We start from the raw sequence: 23,784 nt of genomic DNA on the forward strand, positions 1-23,784 counted from the left end.
AGTACTTCCATCAAGCTAACTATGATCTGATCTGACCATACTACCAATCTCACACTTATAACAGAACTACTACTTCACTCTGCTACTATCGTTGTGCCCACCTGCTTACAAGGCCAAAATAAAAAATAAACATTCAAGTCAAATTTATCAGTAAAACTATGCCAAACACCACATAAACATCATCGAACTGCCTTTGTGTATTCCCTTACACAATCAGTGTCTCTCTGTCTGTCCACGAACTCCCATACAGAGCATCCCCAGTGATGAGAAGATGACGGGTTGAAAGCTGCTGATTTTTAAATGGAGGAATTTGCAGATTGCATGCAGACCTTGAGGAGCCCCTAGCCTAAAAAGCAGCACTGCCTTACCAAGCTTGGGCTTGCTGGTTGCTAGTCGTCTGCAAGGGCACTGGCAGAGTAGCATTGGTGCTGTTATCCTAAGGATGGCCTCCTTTACAATAACTGTCTTCATGATCCCACCAGAAGTACTGCTCTGAGAGAATGGCAATCTCCCAGAACAGTACTTCAGCAATTTTAGCAGCCTATCACAGGAGGGGGTCCTGGATTGCACAACACCCTTAAGCCCCTATAAATTTATCAACAGCCATGACATCAGCCATCTGAGCTAGCATATTGGATGTCTGAGTTTTCTCTCTAACACCCAAACTAGACCATAAAAAGCAGGAACAGGACTTGGCCATTCAGCCCTTGTGTCTGCTCCCCCATTCAATATTACCACAACTTGTACAATATTCTTCAAGTACACTTTCTTCTCTTTCGCCATAACCCTAAATTCCCTTACTGACTAGAAATTTATCTATCTCTATACGTTCAAGGACTCTGGCAAGGAGTTCTAATGGCTTATAATCCTGTGAGAGATGATTTTTTTCTCTCATTTCAGTCTTATATGGCCACCCCTGCATGCTCTCTGGTTCTGGACTCTCCCATGGGAGGAAACATTCTCTTAGCATTTACCTTGTCTAGCCTGCTAAGAAGTTTATATGTCTGAATACGTTCTCCTCTCATTCTTCTAAACTTCAGCAGGTAGAATTCCAATCTGTTCTATCCTTCCTCACAGGACAACCCCCCCAGGATCATTCTAGTGAATTTTATCAAAACCTCCTCCTATTAAGTAATATCTTTCCTGAAAAATGGGGAGAAAATGGTTCACAGTGCTCTAGATGTAGTTTCAGTAGTGCTCTGTATGGTTGCAGTTAGACCTCCCTACATTTATAGTCCAACCCCCTTGAAGTAAAAGCCAGTATTCCATTAGTCTTCCCTATTACACATACACAGTAAATGGTAGGGCACTGAGGAGTGCGGAGGAACAAAAGGATCTGGGAGTTCAGATACATAATTCCCTGAAAGTAGAGTCACAGGTAGACAGGTTTGTAAAAAAGGCCTTTGGCATCCTGGCATTTATAAATCAAAGTATTGAGTATAGGAGTTGGAATGTTTTGGTGAGGTTGTATAAGTCATTGGTGAGACCAAATTTAGAATATCGTGTGCAGTTCTGGTCGCCGAACTACAGGAAGGATGTCAGTAAGATTGAAAGAGTGCAGAGGAGGTTTACAAGAATGTTGCCGGGTCTTCAGGAGTTGAGTTACAGGGAAAGATTGAGCACGGTTGGACTTTATTCCTTGGAGCGGCGAAGAATGAGGGGAGATATGATAGAGGTTTACAAAATGATGAGGGGCATAGACAGAGTTAATGCAAGTAGGCTCTTTCCACCTAGATTAGGAGAGATAAGTATGAGAGGATATGGCTTTAGGGTGAAAGGGGAAAGGTTTAGGGGGAACATTAGAGGGAACTTCTTCACTCAAAGAGTGGTGGGAGTGTGGAATTGGCTGCCATCTGATGTGGTAAATGCAGGCTCGCTCTTAACTTTTAAGAGTAAATTGGATAGATACATGGATGAGACAGGTCTGGAGGGGTATGGGCTGGGGGCAGGTAAATGGGACTAGCAGAATAATGTTTCAGCACAGACAAGAAGGGCCGAATGGCCTGTTTTCTGTGCTGTAGTTTCCTATGGTTCTATTACCTGCTGCAATTGCATGTTAGTTTTCTGTGTTGGGTAGCATCTGCTGGTACTGCAGTGGAAGAGTTGTACAGCACAGAAACAGGCTCTTTGGTCCATCACTATCAAGCCAATCTTTTTGTCCATCTACACTAATCCCACTTACCAGCACTAGGTCAGTATCCTTCTCTATATTGCCTACTGAAGCGTCTGTCCAAATGTCTCTCAAACATAGTAACTGTAGCTGACTCCACCACCTCCTCTGGCAATGAGTTCCAGATATCAACCACTCTCTGTGCAAGGAAATCTTTCCCCACAAATCCCCTTTGAAATTCCTTTCTTTCACCTTAAACCTAAGCTCTTGGTTTTGATACCCCTTCTATGGGGAAAAAAGATTCTATCTACCCTATCTATGCCTCTTATAATTTTATATGCATCTGTCAGGTCACCCCTCAACCGCCTTTGCTCCAGAGAAATGAACAGCAGTCTATCTAATCTTTCCCCATAACTAAAATCTTCCAATCCAGGCAACATCCTGGTGAACATCCTCTGTACTCTGTCCAGTGCAACCACATCCTTCCCAGAGTAAAGCTAAGACATTAGATGCTGCATTATAACTGGATTATGCAAAGATTGAATTGGAGCTGGCACCTACTTCCAGGTTGTAAAGGATGGACTTTAAGCTCTGTGAAAACTTCAATGATGGAGCTGGACTGCTTCACAAGTCTTGGCGTTGTCTACTGGCTTTCTCCATGCCTGTCTGTGCACTGAGTGTTTCATTGTGCTACTTTTCAATGTACTCCTGTAGACCCCCTTATCAAAGTCCAATGCAATGTGACCTGTCCTCTGCTAAAATGGCACTACAGATCAGTTAATTCACCACAAGTAAATCCTACCTTTAAACTAACCTCTAAATCACATCTGAGTTTATGACTTAGAGCGTAAATCCAAGTGAATTCTTCTATAATATCATGCTGGGTTTATTTTCAACAAATAAGTGAAAATCACTGCTGAGTATTTCCAACATTTTCTGTTTTTATTCTGGGGTTACTTTCCTTAGAACAGTGAGGGGGGCCTGATTGAGGCACACAGAATTATGAGGAGCATAGAGGTGTCTAAAACCGGAGGGCATAGGTTCAAGGTGAGGGGGTAGGCGATTTAGAGGAGATCTGAGGAAGAATTTTTTCACCGACAGGGTACTACCATCAGGGAGGAGGTACAGGAGCCTGAATACCCAAATTCAATGATTCAGGATCTGCTTCTTCCCCACCGCCATCAGATTTCTGAATGATCCATGAACACTACCTCATTATTCCTTTTATTGCACTATTTATTTATGTTTGTAATTCATAGATTTTAATGTCTTTGCACTGTACTGCTGCCGCAAAACAACAAATTCCACGGCATATGTCAGTGATAATAAATCTGATTCTAAATGTACTGCCTGAGTGGAGTCAGTGGTTCTCACAACCTTTAAGTAGTATCCAGACAAGCTCTTGAATTGCCAGGACATCGAAGGCTGATAAATAAGGTAAGTACTTATGGTTAAATACTTGAAGGTTAGCATGGACATGGACAGCCAAAGGGCCCCGGTTTTGTGCCACATGACTCTACAATTCTATGACTTAGGCATGTTGCAATACTTGATCCTCTAAAAAGGAGAAAAACATGAAGGTAGAGTTGTGGAACATTGTAAGAGGTCCATGCTTGGGTGTGAGGTACATGTTTGTTCTATCTGCAGCTTCTAAATCAGAAGAGTACGCAAGCTGAGGACAAAGTGGGGTGTGAGAAAGATAATAAGGCAGGAGGATGCTATCACCTTCTACGATTTCAGTCCTGCGCTGGCTACATTCAATAGTAGCAGCCACTGTCTACACCACTGAGTTAAGGGATTTGTATTTGTCCCCACCCATTAGCTTCTCCTACTTCCAGTTGTCTGCCAGCTTATTCTGAGAAAGACAAACGTTTAATATCATGCAATCTGTTTGGTTACCATGGTTGAAAAGCCATATGTGTGCACAAATTGTAAGGTGTGGGTGGGAGATTTGCAACAGTGTTAAAGTGTGTGGGGGTGTGGTGGAGCATATAAATGTTTGGTATGAGTCCTGATCGAGAGAAGTTATTGTTGGGCAAATTAGTGGGTGTGGTGCATTAAATGAACACAAAGCTTATGGAACAACTAATGATATATGGCAATTGAAGATCTATGCATTATTGATGACTAGGAGGCTCAGATCATTAAACTTTGGGCATCATATCCAGATCCTCAGTTCCTCATTTCTGACATTGAGCAGCACAACTAACTCCTCCGACTGCCTCCAATGTACTACTCGCACTGCAGAAACAGAACAACTCTCCCCTACCTCCCCTTCACCTCCTTCAGCAAGGGATCTAGTGCAGCACTGAGTGTCTAGAGAGTGTTTGCCATTCTTCTGTTCTTTCAAGTTAGACTCACTTTTGAAATGCCTGTCAGCACCTACTGTTGCCCCAATGCAGAGCCTGTTTAAGAGGTGCGGATTGGCTTTAATTGCAGATTAGCTTTAACTGGTGCTGCATACTCATGAATTTTGGGCACCGCAGAAGTGCCAGCTACACAATGAAATAATAGAGCAAGCAAAGAGCATAAACTTGGTGGCTGAACTATTATGATTTAAATGCAGATTATAATCAGCATGTGCTTTGGGGGCAGGGGGCATTACTATATTTTTTCTGGCTTTTCAGATGACATTGCCAATGAACAGCATGTGGGATAGAAATAAGTGCGGATTAATGATACAATTCATATCTGAAGAAGAATGGAAGGGAGAAAAAAAGCTAATTACATTTAGAGGAGTCTGCATGGACTATAAGTATCACCAAAATGATATGGAGTCTATGGTATTTTCTATACCATAGCTTCTACATGCATGGTTTTCTACTGGGTGGTCCTGGTAATTACTGCACATTTTACCAAGCTAGCACAAAAGTAGAAGAATTTCAAACACAAACATCCAAGGCAAATCAAATTTCTGAAATTTTTTTTGCACTAGTTTAAAAATCACTGTATTACAATCCAGCCTCTGCCACAAAACTAAAATCATATAAAGTGCAGATGCTGGAAATCTGGAATAAAAATAGAAAATGCTGAAAACATTCAGCAAATCACTCTGCCTTACCTACCGAGTGTTTCCAGCATTCTTTACTCGCCCACAGACCAGTCACTCACCTGATTGGAATTAATTCCCACTAATTTAGTTCACTGCCAGGCACCTAGGAGGCACTTCTAAAATTAAGCCTTAATTTATTTAAAAAATTGATCTCTATGACCCCAAGTAACCAGCAGGATGTTCTACACATTTTATTAAAATCTTTTCCAATTATTTAAAATTAGATTTCTTGTAGAACTGATAAAACTTCGGATGTGCTGTAAATTGACCTGATCTGAAATGTTTATTCCACTTCTCTCTTCAAAATTACTGCCTGACCCAAGCAAATTTTTTTTTAAATTTCTGATTTCCAACATCTACAGTTCTTTGCTTGGGAATAACATCTAGACATGTAAACATTTCAGTCAGCAATTCTGAAATACAGAAAACATTGAGATTGCTAAAACTTTTACATCCCTAAAAAAATTAAATCATTGTACAAATAAACATTTTCCAAATCAACCTATAGAACTCCTTTCACCCCAGACAGGTCACAAAATAGGTGTGCCCAAAATAATACCTTGTCTGCTTCCAACCATTTTCTTTAAAATATCAGTAACTGGAGAACAATGTTATTTGTCTGAAAAGACTGTAGAGGGTGTAACATAAAGGATTGTGGGGGTGGTTCAGATATCATAAATTACAGAAGCACCTTTGTTAGAACCTACTGACAATGATACACCTTTTGTCAGATTTGCAAATCCTACATCACTGAGCACAAATCAGCTGATGGAGTATGGCTCAGATTACAGCTCTTTGAATATAACTAAGTCCTTGTGCACTGTATTAAAAATGTAATTGTCTTTAAAGAGTCTTTATAACACATTCAACAGCTATTAGGAATTTATAAGTGTACACAAGACCACCAATTGTAGATTACCCTCTGAGTTGTCGCTGGGTCTAAATCCTGGAACTCCCTACCCAATAATATTGTTGGAGTGATTCACAAAGGCGAATCCTCAACATACAATAATTAATTGCAGTTTACACTGTTCTTGTTCCCATACATAAGCTCTTGATCTCTATTATGGCATTGTGACACAGACCGCTTGTTCAAACACTGGGGTGATCACTTTGCAGATCTTTTATGTGCTACTGGTTTTAAAATAGCACTGGCAGATTTCCAAGAGCAGACTGTCCAGACTGGAGATAGTGCATTGAGCAGCAAAACAAAACCACAAGGAATAAAGGAAACACCTTTAAGGATTCAGTCTTTAAAAAAAATGCTGCACATTCAGCTGAACAATAGTAATCACAAAGTAACTTGCAAACTCTAAAACAACTTCAGCTATTATTGACCGCATAAAGAATTCATTTTTGAACTCAGTATTTATACAAGAAGACCAAAGGAAATATAATTAGTACTTCAACCATACATTTTAGATATTTTTAAATAAAAACAGGTGCCAAGGGGTTCTTTTCTGAGATACAATTTTTCTGTGCACTCCACAAAGGAATTTAATCTAAAAATCAATTGCTAAATGTGATCAGGTCTTTGTGCACAGTTTGCATATTTACAAAGATTTATTCTGACTCTCCAACCTTTTATTTTGTTTCTTTAACCAATCCCCTATTCACACCGATATCATTGTCAACCCTGCAAGTCCTTATTTTATGAAACAACCTTCTGTGTGGCACCTTATCAAATGCCTTTGAAAATCTGCATATGGCACTCCTATTAGTTCCTCCTTATTTACCGTGAGTCATGTTCTCAAAAAAAAACACATTAGACTGTCAAAAACACTTTTTTCTTTAAAAAACTATGTTGAAGATACTAAGTAATAATGATTTTCTAAGTATACTAAACAAAAAAATTGGATTCCAGGCATCTTTAGTGCACCAAATGGGCAGTATTTTTAGGTTTTATCCCTGACCTCCTGTACACTTCTGAGACATCCCAAAACCTGCTATTGGTGGAGAAATACCAACAACATTATCTCTACAAAATCCTCCCAATCCACTGGCAGGATAAGCAAAGCAATGTCAGAATCCTTTCCAAAGCCAACACTCCCAGCACTGATGTCCTAAATACAATCAGTCACCTCTCTCAGGCAGACCACATTGTTCACTGGTGTCACCTTCTGACACCAGACACCCAAATCACTCTATTCCAACATATATCCCAGCAAGAGATTACTAGGGGGACACAGGAAACATTTCAAGGATATTCCCAAAGCCTCCTTGAAAAGACTACTTAACCACAACTGCTTAAGATAAAGGAGCATCGGGGATGGCATTGAGAACCTCAAGGTCATGTGTCAGGAAACAGTGGAAGCAGCACACAACTCCCACCTGCTCACCAATCACCTCTTGCCCTAACAATGAATTCCAGCTCTTTGCCAACAACAGATGTTATCCTAATTATCCAAAGTGGATCAGAGTTATTTGATCTTCCCTTTCACCCAATTTGTATGTTGAACCTGATTGACCTGCAAATAACCACATCATCTTCTTTGTGTCCAAGGTTAGACCAACCAGTGATGTGTTCTCTCTTTAACACCCACTGACTTCAGTTTTACCAGGGCTCTGTCATACTTGGAAAAACATGGCCTTGTTTAAGAGGACAGTTCGCAGAATCTCTAGATCCCACATTGGCTTCATCAGTCATCACGAAACCCAAAAAACGAGAGTGTATACAAATCATCCTTAATCCTAAAGCACAGTCTGAGAAGATGTTTTGCCCAAGTGACAAGTCAGGTATCACAAAAACAAAACAAAAAAACAATCACTACATTAAAACATACTCAGTTTAAGAAATTACTGCAGTAGTTTCATCCCATTTACAAGGGCTGGAAGCAGGTGGCATCTGCTTCCTGAGCTCCCAGTTACTGTCTTGTTCATACACAGCCCGCTGGGAAGCACACCCTCATTTTTTAAAGTGATCACTCCATGGCAATCACACAGCCTCGAAAGAAGGGAAGGGGAATGGGGGGGGTGGTTGGTGGAGGTGAAGAAAGGAAACAATGGTGCAAGGCCAATTAGTGTGACCCAACCGGACCACGCCATGACTGGGCCACTGCCTCAGCAAACATCAGGACCACAGTTAGCATACATGTCTTCCTGCAAAATGTAGCATATTAAAATCAAAGTGAAAGTAAAAACTAATGTTCCAGCAGAGACCTAATGCTGCCAATTTGCAGCATATTTTACTCCTTATTTTAGTGCCGGTGCACAACAAAGATCTCAGGTCAATCCAACTTTTTGATACAATTTCAGATGGTAAGTAAGAAATAAATGCTGCACATATTGATGATGCCATCAAATGCACAAAATATGATGGGGAAATGATACTAGTGTTAGGTGTGAATTGCAACCCAATATGTTAATAGGATATCAGCACAACCACTTCTAAATATCTGCAGAATGCTTTTTGTGTGATTTATGCAAACAAAAACCAAAGGTAGTTTTTTCATAATTCAATTTCTGGGCTCCTGTTACTGGGCCCTAATAATGAATTCCAGCTCTTTGCCAACAACAGATGTCTTCCTTCTAATCCAAGGTGGATCAAAGTTATTTGATCTTCCCTCCCGCCCAAACTATGTGCTAAACCAGACTGACCTGCAATAACCACATCATTTTCCTTATGTGTGAAGTAAGACCAGCCAGTGGCATGTTTTCTCTTCAGTTTTACCGGGACTCTTTAATGTCATACTTGGAGAAATGCTAACCTGATGAAAAGGACAGTCACTTTCTCTTTGCCTCAGGAAGTCAGCTCTTTGGTCTGTTTGGACCAAAGCTGATGTGATCTGGAGCCAAGTAATACTGGCAAATCTCAGAATCCCTAGTGGCTGTGGTGATCCAATGTGAAATGAACTTGGACAGTCATGACATGTGTGCACTCCACAACCTCAATCATCACAGGAAGGATGGTGGGAGGAACAGAAAAAAAGTTACTAGACAGGCAAGTTAGGATTGACCTTTGAAAAACAGGGCTGTAATAGCAACAGGAGTTTCAATCTGAATTGTCCATGTTTATCCAACCTGCTACAGTTTGGGTATCTGAAACAGGAAAGGTTTAATTCTCCACCACCACCAATCTTCATTTTCAGATTACAAACAAAAATTAGCACAAGTTTAATGAAAGATAGAAATTCAGCTATGAAGAAAGTAAGTACTTACATATATTGGCACTTCATGGTCACTTAACTCCATCTCTTCTACATCTGTGTGCAGGAAAAGAGAATTGTTTTTATAACAAAACATTCAAATATTTTTGCAGCACATTAAAAACAAACCTCCTGGCAAAATTAGTAATTGTATTATTCCACAAGAAGACAAAGAAACAGTTAAAAGTCAAGAGCAATGGGTTTCAGTGCAGTCAATTGTTAAATCTAATAATTTTGCATGATATTATTTCACCAGTACTTGATATGTATAGCAGTAATAGGCAACAACTATGTTCATTCCCTCAAGGAGAATTCAGAAAATAATTTAATCTATTATACGTTTAACATGAGTACATTGTAATTCATTTTAAGTACCTGCACATCAATATGTACATCTACAGCTTTAACAGAAGCGCTTCCCTTGGTTCCCTTAGTCATCCTGCTCATTTGTGAAATGAGGCCATTTTCTCTATTTCTGTAAACTGAAGCTGTCATTATTCCCCCATCACATTGTTTGGAGTTGCAGCTCTGAGCAAATCTGAAGACCCCAAGCTTAGCATATTTTTGGACCTACTTGTAGTCCAGAATGTATTTGGCAGTATTTCTTTTTAGGAACTATTAGTCTCACCCCTCCAACACCCAAGGAAACCATTATATAAGGATTAACTAAAAGAAATCATATTTATTCTTTTTAAATTCATCTATGGAAATTTGTACCTCACTGACAGACCCAACATTTACTGCTCATCCCTAATTACACCCGTGAGAAGGTAATGATGAACCTGAACTGATACAATCCTTCTGGTGAAGGTACTCGTTCAGTGATTTTGGGCAGGGATGACTCGGAGGGGAATCTGAAGTTGGTAATGTCCCCTTTCACCTGCTGCCTTTGTCCTTTTTGGTGACACGAGGTGTGGAATTTGGAGGTCCGATAATATTTTGTAGATAATTCACACCAAAGCCACGGAGTGTCAGTGGTGGAAGAAGTAAATGTTCGGGTGGTGGATGGGATGCCTATCCATCAAGCTGCTCTCTCTTGAATAGTGATAAGGCTTTTTGAGTGTTGTGGAAGCCACACTTTTCCCAGCAAGTAGATAGTAATCCATCAGTCTCCTAATGTGCTCAATGTAAACTGTGACAGTAACAGTGAGAAATTTACTTATTCCATCAAGGACAAAATTATAAATGATGTTTTACATATTTAAATAGTCAACATCTGTTATTACTGGCAGCTTCTTCCTCTTCCTACACTTCTCATCCCACATCAGATTTTACAGCTTCAGTAACGTTTGTTTTGTACTGTGTACTGGTGTGAAATTTAAAACTGTAGTTGCACATACAATCCAAATGTCCTTGTCACATAGCTTTCACCTTCTCTTCCCCCATAGGGAACCCTCCACTTTCTAATAAAGGCATTCAGTTTACTCTTCATGAAGTGCTCTTGACTTCACAGGAACACTCATCTTACCCATTACAGAGATTCTTTTTTTTGACTTTTTGCATTGCCTTAGTGAAGGGAAACAGAAAATTTTGCAAAGAAAGGTTGCATTTAATTAATTCAACTCTGTCCTTCACTGAAACAGATCTTCAATGAATGGGCTTTACTGATTAGGGTGCTTTCCTAAGAAACTAGGAAACTTCTAAAATTTTCAGAAATCCAATTACTCTTCTAAATCAGCAAGTCATCAGAAACACATTATCACTTATTAAAAACACAGCAAAAAGCTTGGTAGGGTATACCCAGCACAACAAGTTTAAAAGGAGAGGGATGGCAAGAAAATTGGAGAAAAACCTGTAAAAGGAGATTCCCAATGACAGTCTATTATTGATGCTCATATTTCCATTTTTGATTCTATTCCATATCATCATAGAATCATAGAGTAATACAGCATGGAAACAGGCCCTTCGGCCCAACTCATCCATGCCATCCATGGGGCCCATCAAGCTAGTCCCATGTGCCCACGTTGGCCTATATCCCTCTAAACCTCTCCAATCCATGTACTTATCCAAATGTCTTTTGCATGTTGTTATTGTACCTGCTTCAATCGCCTTCTCTGGCAGCTCATTCCATATACAATACACACCACTCTCTGTGTGAAGAAGTTACCCCCAAGGTTCCTTTTAAATCTTTTACCTCCCACCTTAAACTTATGCCCTCTAGTTTTTAGTTCCCCTTCCTTGGGAAAAAGAGACTATGTATGTTCACACTATCTATGCCCCTCATTATTTTTTTATATATATACACCTCTAAGGTCACCCCTCAATCTCCTATGCTCCAAGGAATAAAGTTTAGCCTGCCCAACCTCTCCCTATAACTCTGACCCTTGAATGCTGGCAGCATCCTTGTAAATCTTCTCTGCACTCTTTCCAGTTTAATTATGTATTTCCTATAACAGGGTGACCAAAATTGTACACAATACTCCAAGTGCAGCCTCACCAATGTCTTATATAACTGCAACGTAATTTCCCAACACCTATACTCAATGCCCTGACTGATGAAGGCCAGCATGCCAAACGCCTTCTTTCACAACCCTGTCTATCTGTGATATTGTTTTCAGTGAACTATGTACTTGTACTCCAAGGTCCCCCTGTTCTACAACACTCCCTAGAGCCTGACCATTCACTGTACAAGTCCTACCCTTGTTTGACTTCCCAAAATGCAACACATCGCACTTACCCAAATTGAAAGCCATTTGCCAATCCTCAGCCCACCTACCCAGCTGATCAAGATCCCCCCCCGTAATTTAGGATAACCTACAATACCACCCATTTTAGTATCAACAACAGACTTACAAACCATGCATTGTACATGTACATCCAAATCCATTTATACAAATAATGAACAACAAGCATCCCAGCACCAAGCCCTGTAGCACCACTAGTCATAGGCCTCTAGTCCGAGAAACAACGTTCAACCATCACTCTCTGCTTCCTACCATCAAGCCAATTACTAATCCAATTAGCTCTCTCTCCCTGGATCCCATGCATTCTAACCTACCAGACTAGCCTGCCATGCAGGATCTTGTCAAAGGCCTTGCTAAAGGCCATGCAATCTCCACGGCTCTACCCTCATCTATCCTCTTGGTTACCTTCTCGAAAAATTCTTAAGAGATTTGTCACACATGATTTCCCATGCACAAAGCTATGCTGACTTTCCATAATTAGATCTTGTCTTTTCAAATGTTGATAAATCCTATTAGAATCCTCTCCAGTAACTTATGCACCACTTATGTCGGACTCACGGGCCTGTAGTTCCCTGGCTTGTCTTCGTTGCCCTTCTCAAATAATGGTACAACATTAGCAACTCTCCTGTCTTCCAGGACTTCTCCTGTGGCTATCTCTGCAAAGGCCTCTGCAATTTCTTCCCTAACTTCCCACAAGGTCCAAGGATGCACTTGGTCAGGCCCTGGGGAATTATCCTCCTTAATGTACTTTAAGGCCACAAATACCTTCTCCCTGGTAATTCATATGTGGTCCAAGACATCATCACTCATTTCCTCATTTTTTTTATTAAAGCATTCATTTTCTCCACAGTAAAAGATGATGAGAAATATTCATTAAAAGTTTTGCCCATCTCCTGTGGCTCCACACATAGACGGCCATGCTGATCCTTAAGGAGACCTATTCTCTCCCTAGCCAGCCTTTTACTGTTAATATACCTATAGAATCTCTTGGGATTTTCCTGAACTCTGCCTGCCAGATCCATCTCATACCCTCTTTTTGCCCTCTTGATTCCCCTCTTAAGTGTACTCCTACACTTATAACCATCAAGAGGTTTGTTTGTTCCTGATTGCCCAAACCCAATGCATGCCTTCTTTTTCCTGAACAGAGCCCCAATATTTCTCATCAACCAGGATTCCTTTAACTTGCCAGCCTTGCCCTTCACTCTAGCAGGAACATGCTGCCCCTGTGCCCTTGATATCACACTTTTAAAAGCCTCCTATTGCCAGTTGTCCCTTTACCAGCAAACAGTCTCACCCAATCAACCTCTGCAAGATCCCACCTAATACCTCCGAAATATCCCTGCCCCAGTCTAGGACCTTAAATTGCGGTTTAATCTGCATTCATTTCAATGCAAGAGGGTTAACAGGGTTAACCTGTGTCCTATATTTCTTGGTCACTGGACCTAAAGTGCTCCCCAAATGGCACTTCACTCACTTGCCCTACCTTGTTCCCTAAGAGGAGGTCCAGTGTTGCATCCTCTCTATTAGGGCCCTCTGTATATTGACTAAGGAAATTTTCTTGGACACATTTAACAAATTCCACCCTGTCCAAGCCCTTTGCACTATGGTTGACCCAGTCAACATTACGGAAGTTAAAATCTCCCACTAATACTACCCTATTATTCTTACAACTAACTGCAATCTCTCTACACATCTGCTCCTCTAGTTCCTGCTGACTACTGGGGGACCTTCAATATAATCCCATCAAAGTGACCACCCCTTTCTTGTTTCTAAGTCCTACCCAAATGGCCTCACTGGACGATCCCCCAGGAATATCCTCTCTAAGCATTGTTGTTATGTCCTCCCTCATCAAAAAGGCAACTCCCCCTCCTCTCTTACCTTATCTCTGTCATGCCTGTAGCAACTGTATCCTGGAACATTGAGCTGTCAGTCCTGCTTTTCTCTCAGGCATTTTTCTGTTATGGCTATGATATCCCAGTCCTCAGGGCCAATCCACCCCGAGTTCATCTGCTTTACCTGTTAACCCTCTTGCATTGAAATGACTGCAGTTTAAATTGCAGTATTTCCTCTCCCTTTACTGCGCTCCTAGCAATCCTGACTACTAAGCTTGCTCTCGTTGGCTGCAGTACCTTCCCCCGACTTCTCATCCGCATCACTACTGCTCAGGGTCCCATTCCCCCAGCCAACCTAGTTTAAACCCTCCCAGGTAAGCACTAGCAAATATCCCTGCCAGGATATTTGTCCCCCTCCAGTTCAGGTGCAACTCATCACCTCTGCCCAGAAGAGATCCCAATGATCCAAGAAGCTGAATTCCTGCCCCATGCACCAGCTCCTCAGCCATGCATTCATCTGGCCTATCTTTCTATTCCTGCCCTCACTAGCATGTGTCACGGGGAGCTTTCCAGAGATCACTACCCTTGAGGTCCTGCTGTTTAACTTCTTTTCCCAACTCCCTATACTCACTCTGCAGGACCTTGTCCCTTTTTCTACCTATGTCATATGTATCAATATGCACAACAATCTCTGGCTGCTCACCCTTCAAAGCCCAAAGCCAGAAATGGCCACTCCACCAGTGGTTGCCTTCTTCTGATTCGCTGGTGTTTCTCACAATTAGCCAATCAGAATTGCTTCCTCAGCCCTGCTTCAAAATAAAATGGCTGCACTCCTCCTCCTGGCTGCAAACGCATCTTTGTGACTTTAGAAGAGATTCTTTCTCCAGAGTGTAACTATAAAAACAAATTCTCAAACCTACATCCCCATGATTTTTTCATCCTCTGCCAGGTATTATCAAAATGTCTAAAAAGGCTTTTTCCCCAGCCCCAAAAATTAAGGGCTAAATATTTAAAAACATCCCTAACTAAAATGAAATTGTGAACAAAAGAACATGACCTACAAATTGAATGCCTCTGGTAAAGGTGTAGGGCAATTCATGACATGGCATAGCAAGGGTTTGTCACCACAAATCCCAAGACATCAGTCACTACCAAACCAGCCTAACACATGAAAAGCCTTTTTTTCATAGACCTCACCACGGACCGTGTGGGCTGGCAATGGTCTCCTTTAAGAAGCTCTGAAGAGGGCCTCAGGTGTTGTGAAAGCCCAATTCTATATGAATGGTCCATGTTGGCTGCAAGCTACACATGCATGAACAAAAATTCCAGACGCAGTGTTCAGGCAGACATTGTCATTCATGTACAAGCCAATGTTCCTATTTGGTTTAGCAGTTCCTTAAATTGTGCATTATGTATTAGGACAACTAATCCTGAATGATTAATGAGTACAAGTTCTAATCTTTTTAACATGTTATTAACCCAAATGGTTTTAAAATTCAAAAGCAAAGACTTGGTGCCCTGTGGCTATAGAATGATGATATTTACCAAAAACAGAGAGATATTACATAATGCTGCTGTATAGAAAAATCTCTGCGTTCTCAAACATGAAGCACAGAAATAAAACCAGAAAATACCAGAAATACTCAGCAAGTCAAGGTAACATCTCTGGAGACAGATACAGAATTAAAATTTCAAAGTCATTGAGAGCTGTGAAGGCCAAATGTCCAAACTATTCAAGGCTGAGATGGATAGATATAGAGTTCTGACCTATAGGTGATGCAAGCCTTATGGTGATTGGGCAGGGAAATGGAACCAAGCCAAGATCAGATCATGATCTTACTGAACAGCGAATCGGGCTCGAGGGGCTGTGTGGCCTACTTCTGCTTTTGTTTCTTATATTCTTATTACATAAAAAGCAAAGTAACCAGAAATGTAGACACTCATTGCCAAGCTCCCATGGAGTGCAATAGGCAATTAGTAGAAGCTGTAATAAAAATCGGGAGTACTGGAAGGTCAAGTAGCATCAGTGGGTGGAGAAAGAATTGACATTTCAGGTCAAGGATGCTTCGTCAGAACTAGAAAAGTGAAAAGACAGGTGTACTTTAAGTTGCACAGTGAGAGAAGTGGATAGAACAGAGGAAATAACAATGACTTTAAAAACTCTCAGTTGGAGACAGAAGGGAAAATGAAAACAAATTTAAACAAGAAAGTACAACCACATCCATGGAAATTTGGGGGAGGCAGGGGCAGGGCTTATGTAAGATATCTGAAATTGTTACATTTAGTATGAAATCCCATGAGCTGTAAGTTTGACTCTGGTTCTCTGTCCACTGCTTAAACTGCAGTGTGCTTCCAGAATTTTCAGTTCTTGTTTCATATTTCAAACAACTGCAGTGTTTTAATTTAATGGAGGCACCCGAGCCCAGAGGGTAAGGGTAAGCAAGTAATTTTCAACTGCCACTATTGTTCTTTTCTTCTCCATCATTTAAATACACAATTCAAAGCAGAAGTGACAGAACTCGGATCACAAACAGGAATTTTGACTCACTTTCCCACTCCTAATTGAGGGACACTGCAGCCAGTTGTGTTTCCTCTCTTGACAACCCTGGGGACACCAGCTAATTCAGAGACTGGAAATTGGCACCTTCCACATTTGTTTTGTTCAATCCAATATCGTGTAGTGTACTTATCTACCAAATCACCAAGGGGCTTCAAAGTTTGTTAAAACGCTGGCATGATGCTGGTGGATTGTTATGGTGATACTTCTAGTGTTCCAGGAGACAAAAGAAACAAAACACTTCTGCTACTTGCAGCAAAGCAGACATACTAGTAATGCTCCAAAAGCAAAATACTGCAGTTGATGAAATTCTGAAATGAAAATATTCATAAAACCACTTAGCATTTCTTTGCTTTAGCTTGATACTTCACCAATCACAACATATTTGTTCATGAGCATTTTATATAACACAATTGTTACATTTTGATGCAAGTTCAAAATCATTCGAAGTAATGAATCTGTGCCTTTTGCCTAACTCACAATGCACAGCTCAATGTACTTTTAACTGAAAACATATGCGTATGTATCACACGTTCATCTCTCTCAGCGTGCACTTCCAATTTTCTCTTTGCCATTCCATATAAACAGATCACCTGAACATTAACACCTTCTGTGTTTGGTGAAATGTTCTACTTTGGTAGTTAACATTAAAAACATTTGATTCCTATGTGAAGTCAGTTTTTACAAGTTTCATGATTATTATTCAGTAATAACAGTAAAGTTCCAAGTCTATCACAAAATTGGCAAATAAAAACAAGACATTATATAAGGCAATGACCTTGTTTGAATGCCAAAAATCATAAGACCAAAACCAAGCACATTACCCAAAAAACAAGTACAAAATTGTTTTTCTATAAACAAAGACTTTGCTGCTGGAATACTACTTCCTGGAGCTAAATGAAAATGTAATTGATCTTTGTGTGCCAGCCTTAAAAGGAACTAATTTAAAAGTAACATACAATAACAGATTGAATAAAGCAGAACTTTAGACAATTCAATTGGGTGACTTCCTAATCAAATGATCTTTCCCTTTAACTTTAAGGAAGGCATTAGCTATGTGTTCAAGTTCTCAATTCACACATTGGGCATTAAAGAGTTCAGCACAATTGAACATTACTGTTTTAAAAGGGGGGGGGGGGTTCAGTTGCCATTGTCAGTTTAGTTCTGTCTTTGCCTCCCAAATATATACCTTGATGTGTCACAGGTCAAGCACCCAATTTAGGACAATGCTCCAATAATGAACCGAAGGAAAAATTTACTTTCACTTTAGATTTAACCTTTCTTTGTGTTGCAAGAAGTGTGTAAAACATCCTGTTTGAATCTGCCAACTTTTAAACACTTAGCTGACGAAAAGCTCAGGGCCCCAGAGTGCAGCCTTCCCCACTGTGACCTTCAGGACATTGTCACTATGTTGCAGGACAACAGCACTATGCTGGTAGACTCTTCACAGAGTCCCAAGGGACAATGCAGGCTTTCTCCAATCTCCCAGCTCTTAGTCTGGGAATTCTGCCAGTTTAGCCTGTGCTTAGTTAACCTGCACGCCAAGAACAACAGTCCCACTGAATTGAGTGGGAATAAATAGCTGGTGGGAGAGCTGGAAGATCACCTTTTTATTTTACTTAATCCACTTAGTTTAAATGTTCAAATAGATTTAATTATGTGCAAATGATTTTAAATGACATAACAGATAACGGAGACAACCACTGACCACAGAAGGCCAACTGTTTAGGAGAACATCAGAAGAGGTGAAGAAAAGAATGAAGCTTAGCTGGCTAAGAAGAGGGCCCAGGGAAAACACAGGCCAGTAAATTATTTGCCTTCTCAACCTCCTGTCTTCTTCTGCAGCAAGTGTGTTAGAGACTTCCATATCAGAGCAGAGCTCCTGAATCAACCAGACAGTGTTCACTTTGGGATTGCCCACCAAGGTGCAAGCCATGATTCAACAGGAGATTGTCACTTTATTTTTCTTTAATGTTTTATTTTTAGTAGTTCCCTAGTAACTTTGAACATTAAAGTCATTCAATTCAGTGACAACTTTGAGCCGGAGGGTGGGACCTGTCAAATAGTTTCTCTTGACGCTCCAGCCTTTATCACAGTCAGCTCTTGTCGTCTTAATGAGGTAATAAACTTGTATGAGAGATGCCTCAGGCGAGCTGACAGCTCATCCTATTTTGTTCATTGGTTTCATTTAAACAGAAAATCATGCTGCTTGCCACTATTAGAAAATATCAAAGGGCAATGGACAAAGCTGAGAATGGGTTTCTTTTTTCTAGGCTTCCAGTTATCTGCATGATATGCATTTTGAAATGTGTTTTAATTTGGCTAGAAAACACATCAGTGACCAGCTCGAAGCTTGACAAATGAACATTGTAAGCCTTAATGGATGCTTGTAGAGGCCCTACACACTGGGCCTTTCAGTGGAAAAATACACCCCGAACCATGCTAGAAAAGAAAACACAAATGATCAGTAGAAGACTTGCCTTAATATCTGATCAATCATTCATTTATTGTACTTGAAGTTAAATAAACTGGCTGCTGCATTTATAAGCAAATGATACCAAACAGATTTATAAGCAAATGATACCAAACAGAAGGAAGCTATGTGTTCCACTGTGGCTGTGCCAGTTCTTTGGTGGAGCTAGCCAATTAATCGCAGTTCCATGTTCTCTCCCCAAAGTCCTACAAAAAGAATGCTCCCTGCAAATTGTTTATGTAACAGTGAGTGCATTTCAAAAGCAAATTCACTGACGGAACAGGTTTTGGACTTCTTGAACATTGAAGAGGATCTGTACTTGTTTTGTGATTTCTCTGCTTAAATATTTGATAACATTGGAATTTTAAAATATTAATATATTTCAATTGAATTATAAACTCTAATCTTTAACATTTGGGTAATGTCTGTAAAGTTAATTTAAAATTTCCTGGTTTGCAATCTGTGAAAATTCTTTAATTTGTCCAGTTGCTGCTTGCTACTTGTTAAGGAATCCATTGAACCAACACCTAACAGAAGTCAAAGTCAGAAAAGGGGAGGTTCTCATCCTGGACAGTGTTTTATGGAGCCACCTTTAAGGTCAGCAACAACCACCCTTGTTTCACTGCTGACCACAAATTCTGGACCATCTGCTTTCCATAGAAACTGCTTGGGCAGTGACTGAGCCACATAAAAAGAAGAATTTATTGTTAACTTAGAAAACAAAAGCAGGAATTGGAGGTTGCTTTGAACATAATGGGCTAGAACTTGCAGGAAATGCCAACAGTTTAATACAGAGCTGCCAGCACTTGCTCTATATTGGATTAAGAAAGCTTGGAACATCTGTGTAGACGCACAAGTCCCAACATGCTGGTCAAGTCCTGCATGCATTTTCCAAGCTATGCTCCACTGGTGAACTCCACATGTAATCCAGCAGTGGAGTGTGAACTTGCTGCAACTCTCCAGCAATGACCCTGCATCAGGCCAAATATGGGGCAGAAAGAGCAAATACACTCATTTAATTAGAGAGAAGAAACTGGGAGAGGGTTTTTCTTTAATTTATTGGGTTTGTCTTAATGCTTTTCATTATGAAGTGGTGTTTTAAAATGATATTTTTAAATGTTTAATCATTTTTCTTTTATGTTTTATAAAGTTTTTGCATGCTTCCAAACTTCATATATATTCAGGAGCAAAATCCTTAACTGTTTTCTTAGCCATCAGAACCTGGAAGCATGGCTAAGATAGGGAGCTTTCTCAAGCATTTTATGGGCAAAGCTTGTTCTGACCTGCCCACATTAAAACATTACATTGCACAAGGCCCTGTTGCCATTGTGAATCAGGACAGTACTTTCATTTTCCAGATCTGCTGATACCCACTTGATGGCAAATCCACAATTGGTACATGTACAATGGCACCAAGTTCTGGTCCAATGTATTTTAATACACAAGTCCAGTAATCCCTGTATACAACCCACTGATTCATTCTTCACTGATAGCTACTATTCTCTGAAGTGCTTAGTGGCAAAGAACATATCTTCACTATTAAGGTCTTAGCCAGCACATTTCCTTCACATCCATTTATGAATAATGGGGAAGAAATTCACACAGGGCATTGAACATGTACTAGGTGTATCAAATGCCAATTATATTCACCTCCAGGTCTATCTGCACTGACTACAAGGTAAATTGAGTCATGATTTATTTGTTCCAAATCTACATCCAGAAAGGATTTGCAAAGCCTAGCAAAATAAAACCGATTGGCCAAGAAATTTTAACACAACTAATAACATCTGTTATTACTATTGTACTGTTGTTGGACAAATCACAGGTGGTGATGAGTCAGCTTACCGAAGTGAGATAGGACACCTTGTTGTGTGGTGCCACAACAACAACCTCTCGCTCAACGTCAGTGAAACTAAACAGCTGACTGTTGACTTCAGAAAGGGGAAGGAGGGCGAACATGCGCCAGTCTACACTGGGGGAAATCAGCGGTGGAGAAAGTCAGCAGCTTTAAATTCCTGGGCGTTAACATATCAGATGACCTGTCCTGGGCCCAGCCCACTGATGCAATCATAAGGAAGGTGCGCCAGCATCTTTATTTTCTTAGGAGGTTAAGGAGGTTCAGCTTGTCACCAAACACTCTAACAAACTTCTATAGATGTACCATTGAAAGTACCCTGACTGGTTGCATCATGGTCTGGTATGGGTATTCGAGTGCACAGGAATGCAAGAAGCTGCAGAGATTAGTGGACTCTGCCCAATATATCATGGTCACATCCCTCCCCACCATCAGTAGCATCTACAGGAGGTGCTGCCTAAAGAAGGCAACATCCATCAAAGATCCCCACTATCTGGACCATGCCATCTTTTCGCAGCTACCATTGGGCAGGAGGTACAGAAGCCTTAAGTCCCACACCACCAGGTTCAAGAACAGCTACTTTCCTTCAACCATTCAGTTCTTGAAACAACTGGCACAACCCTAATCACTAGTTTGGCAACACGTGACCACTTTAATAATTTTGCACTAAATGGACTGTTTGTTTTTGTTCTAGTTCTGTTCTTTCTTATAAAAATTGTGTAAATTTATGTTTATGTTTTTCTTGTGAATGCTGCTTATATGATGCTATGTGCCTGTGATGCTGCGGCAACTAAGTTTTTCATTGCACCTGTGCATACATGTACTTGTGCACATGACAATAATCTCAACTTTGATATTGACCCTTAAATCAGCACTAAACAGACAGCCTAGTTTAGCCTGAAGTTCCCCAGGTAGTGATACTCTACCACATACAAAGACCCTTCCTGCATGACATCCTGGTGAAGGCCAATCCATGTGGGTAGAGGAGACATGAATGGTGACATAAGGCTTTGGTGCGGGAAGGCCAGGAGAGATGGACAAAGAGATCCCACTGTAGGAACATAGGGTTGGGGATCTGGGGGGGGGGGGGGGGGGGGGGTGCGGTGGAGGAGATGGAGGAGAAATGATGCTGGCTGCAGGGACTATTGATGGGATTTGGGGGGGGGGGGGGGGGGGGTGGAAATAGAGACATAGCCAGCAAAGCGTATAGGGATGGGAGGGGAGATCAGTAGATTAGTGGGAACAAATCACTGACTTTAAAAACCCATCTACCTGGAAGAAGATGAATATACTGAAATAAAAACTTCATCAGCAGCAGCCCACCCACCCCCCCCCCCCAATTTCAGGGATGTAATATCAACAAATTTTGAAAATGCACACCAGCCCCATTTATAGATTGCAGTGTATTGGTGTTCTGAGGACCTGGGTGTCTTTGTATACAAATCACTACAAGCTGCAGTTTCAGCAGGCAATTATTAAAGCAAATCTCATGTTGGCCCTTTATTGCAACAACCAACATGGATGTGATGGGCCGAATTACCTCCTAACATTCTGTCATGAATCTAGACTGTTGAAAGGTTCTCTCATTACTGCTGATAATATCAGTTGAAAAAGGTAATTTTAAATAACTGTTTGCCTAAATCCAGTCCTCTGTTATTCTTAGAGTGATGGACCATCAAAACTCTCCTGATGATATCGCTTAGCTCATGAAAATATTGTCAACTGATCACCAGGAATCCAACATTATTTTCCACAGTAAATTAAATGTAATTACATTCACAATGCTCCGATGTGAAATCTAACTCAAAAATCCCAAGGGCATCCTAAACAAAAGACCATGATCTTTGTCCCTCTCTAAACAAGTTAATATTAAAACAAAACCATAATCAAACCAGTTCTAACTAATACCTAAACTAACCAACAAGTTGTTCTTGAGTTTAGTCCAATCATCAGTATAGGCAGTTCCTGAGTTATGCAAGGGTTCCGTTCCTGAGAACTGTCCATAAATTGATTTTTCTGTAAGTCAGAAAAAAATAATTTCAATGAACATTTACTTATTGTCTTCCCCTATGTAGTTACAATGGTACAGAACCAGAATGTCTCACATCCAATGGCCTTAAAGTATTAATGGATATTACATTGTTTGTTAAAATATTTTACAAGCATCAATAAGAGATTTCCTAGTCAGTTTCCAAAGCAAATCTCTTAAGCAGCCTCCCACTGAACTGGCAGTTGTGTTCTTAAAAACAATGTATCTATTTGATTACTGTGGGGAGGTTGCACATAAACAGTTTCTTATGAAGACTAATTGTCTTCTGAATTTACTAGCTGCTACCCCTATTCCACAACTCCTGAAGATGTTGTATTTCTGTAAATAACTTCCATGTCTTGAAAAATGCTTTAAAATATATGGGAGAATTTGAGTAAAGTTGGATTTCCCCAAGCCAGGTCTACTGTAACCTGGGGAGCCCCTGTACTTACAATCAACTAAATCAAAACCACTATAAATGGTTAATGACCTATAATGGCAATTATATTTAGTAATGCGATTTTAATTAATTACAAAGTAATAATGTTTTTACAGCTATGTGTTCAAAACCAATTTGAATTGTTAGAATAAGCAATATTAAAAAATGATTACATCCAATGCCACAGGTCAGAACAATGCCCATTCACCACATCACATTTAGTTTCAGTCTGAGCAAATACATTTCCCTGTATTACAAGTGGATATAAAGGGTTTTCTGATAAAGTTCATACCTGTGGCTAAGAGCGTCATCAAAGACACTCCTGGGGCTTGTCAGCACTATATCGTGTAACACTGCAATAATGCAAATAGGTTCCACCTCAAGCAATTGATTAGCTTCTCTGCTTAACACACTTTAACATCATTTTAACAAATGATGTTAAGAAAATACAAATAATGTGACCATGAAGTTAAAGAGTAATGAAAGGAAAGTCTGTATCTCATAGTCCTCATTTGCTCTTTTATGATTTCCAGGAAGAGCTGGATGAGATCTTGATTTGATATTATTAAGTAAATATTAAGGTGGAGGTCAAAGGAATCCTGTACTTC

The 23,784-nt window shown here is 40.3% G+C and overlaps 1 protein-coding gene across 7 annotated transcripts in view; it reads right to left on the bottom strand.

The window, feature by feature from the left end:
- arhgef28a (Rho guanine nucleotide exchange factor (GEF) 28a) overlaps window positions 1-23,784 on the bottom strand; it is a 283,580-nt gene that overhangs the window by 240,282 nt on the left and 19,514 nt on the right. For all 7 annotated transcript variants that reach the window (XM_052019926.1, XM_052019922.1, XM_052019928.1 and 4 more), the window contains exon 2: window positions 9,321-9,364. In XM_052019926.1, coding sequence (XP_051875886.1) covers window positions 9,321-9,353 — 33 coding nt within the window. In that variant the 5' untranslated portion in view covers window positions 9,354-9,364. The remainder of the gene's footprint in view (window positions 1-9,320; window positions 9,365-23,784) is intronic.

Source organism: Pristis pectinata, chromosome 7 (genome assembly GCF_009764475.1).
Source record: "Pristis pectinata isolate sPriPec2 chromosome 7, sPriPec2.1.pri, whole genome shotgun sequence".
Classification (NCBI taxonomy): Eukaryota; Metazoa; Chordata; class Chondrichthyes; order Rhinopristiformes; family Pristidae; genus Pristis; species Pristis pectinata.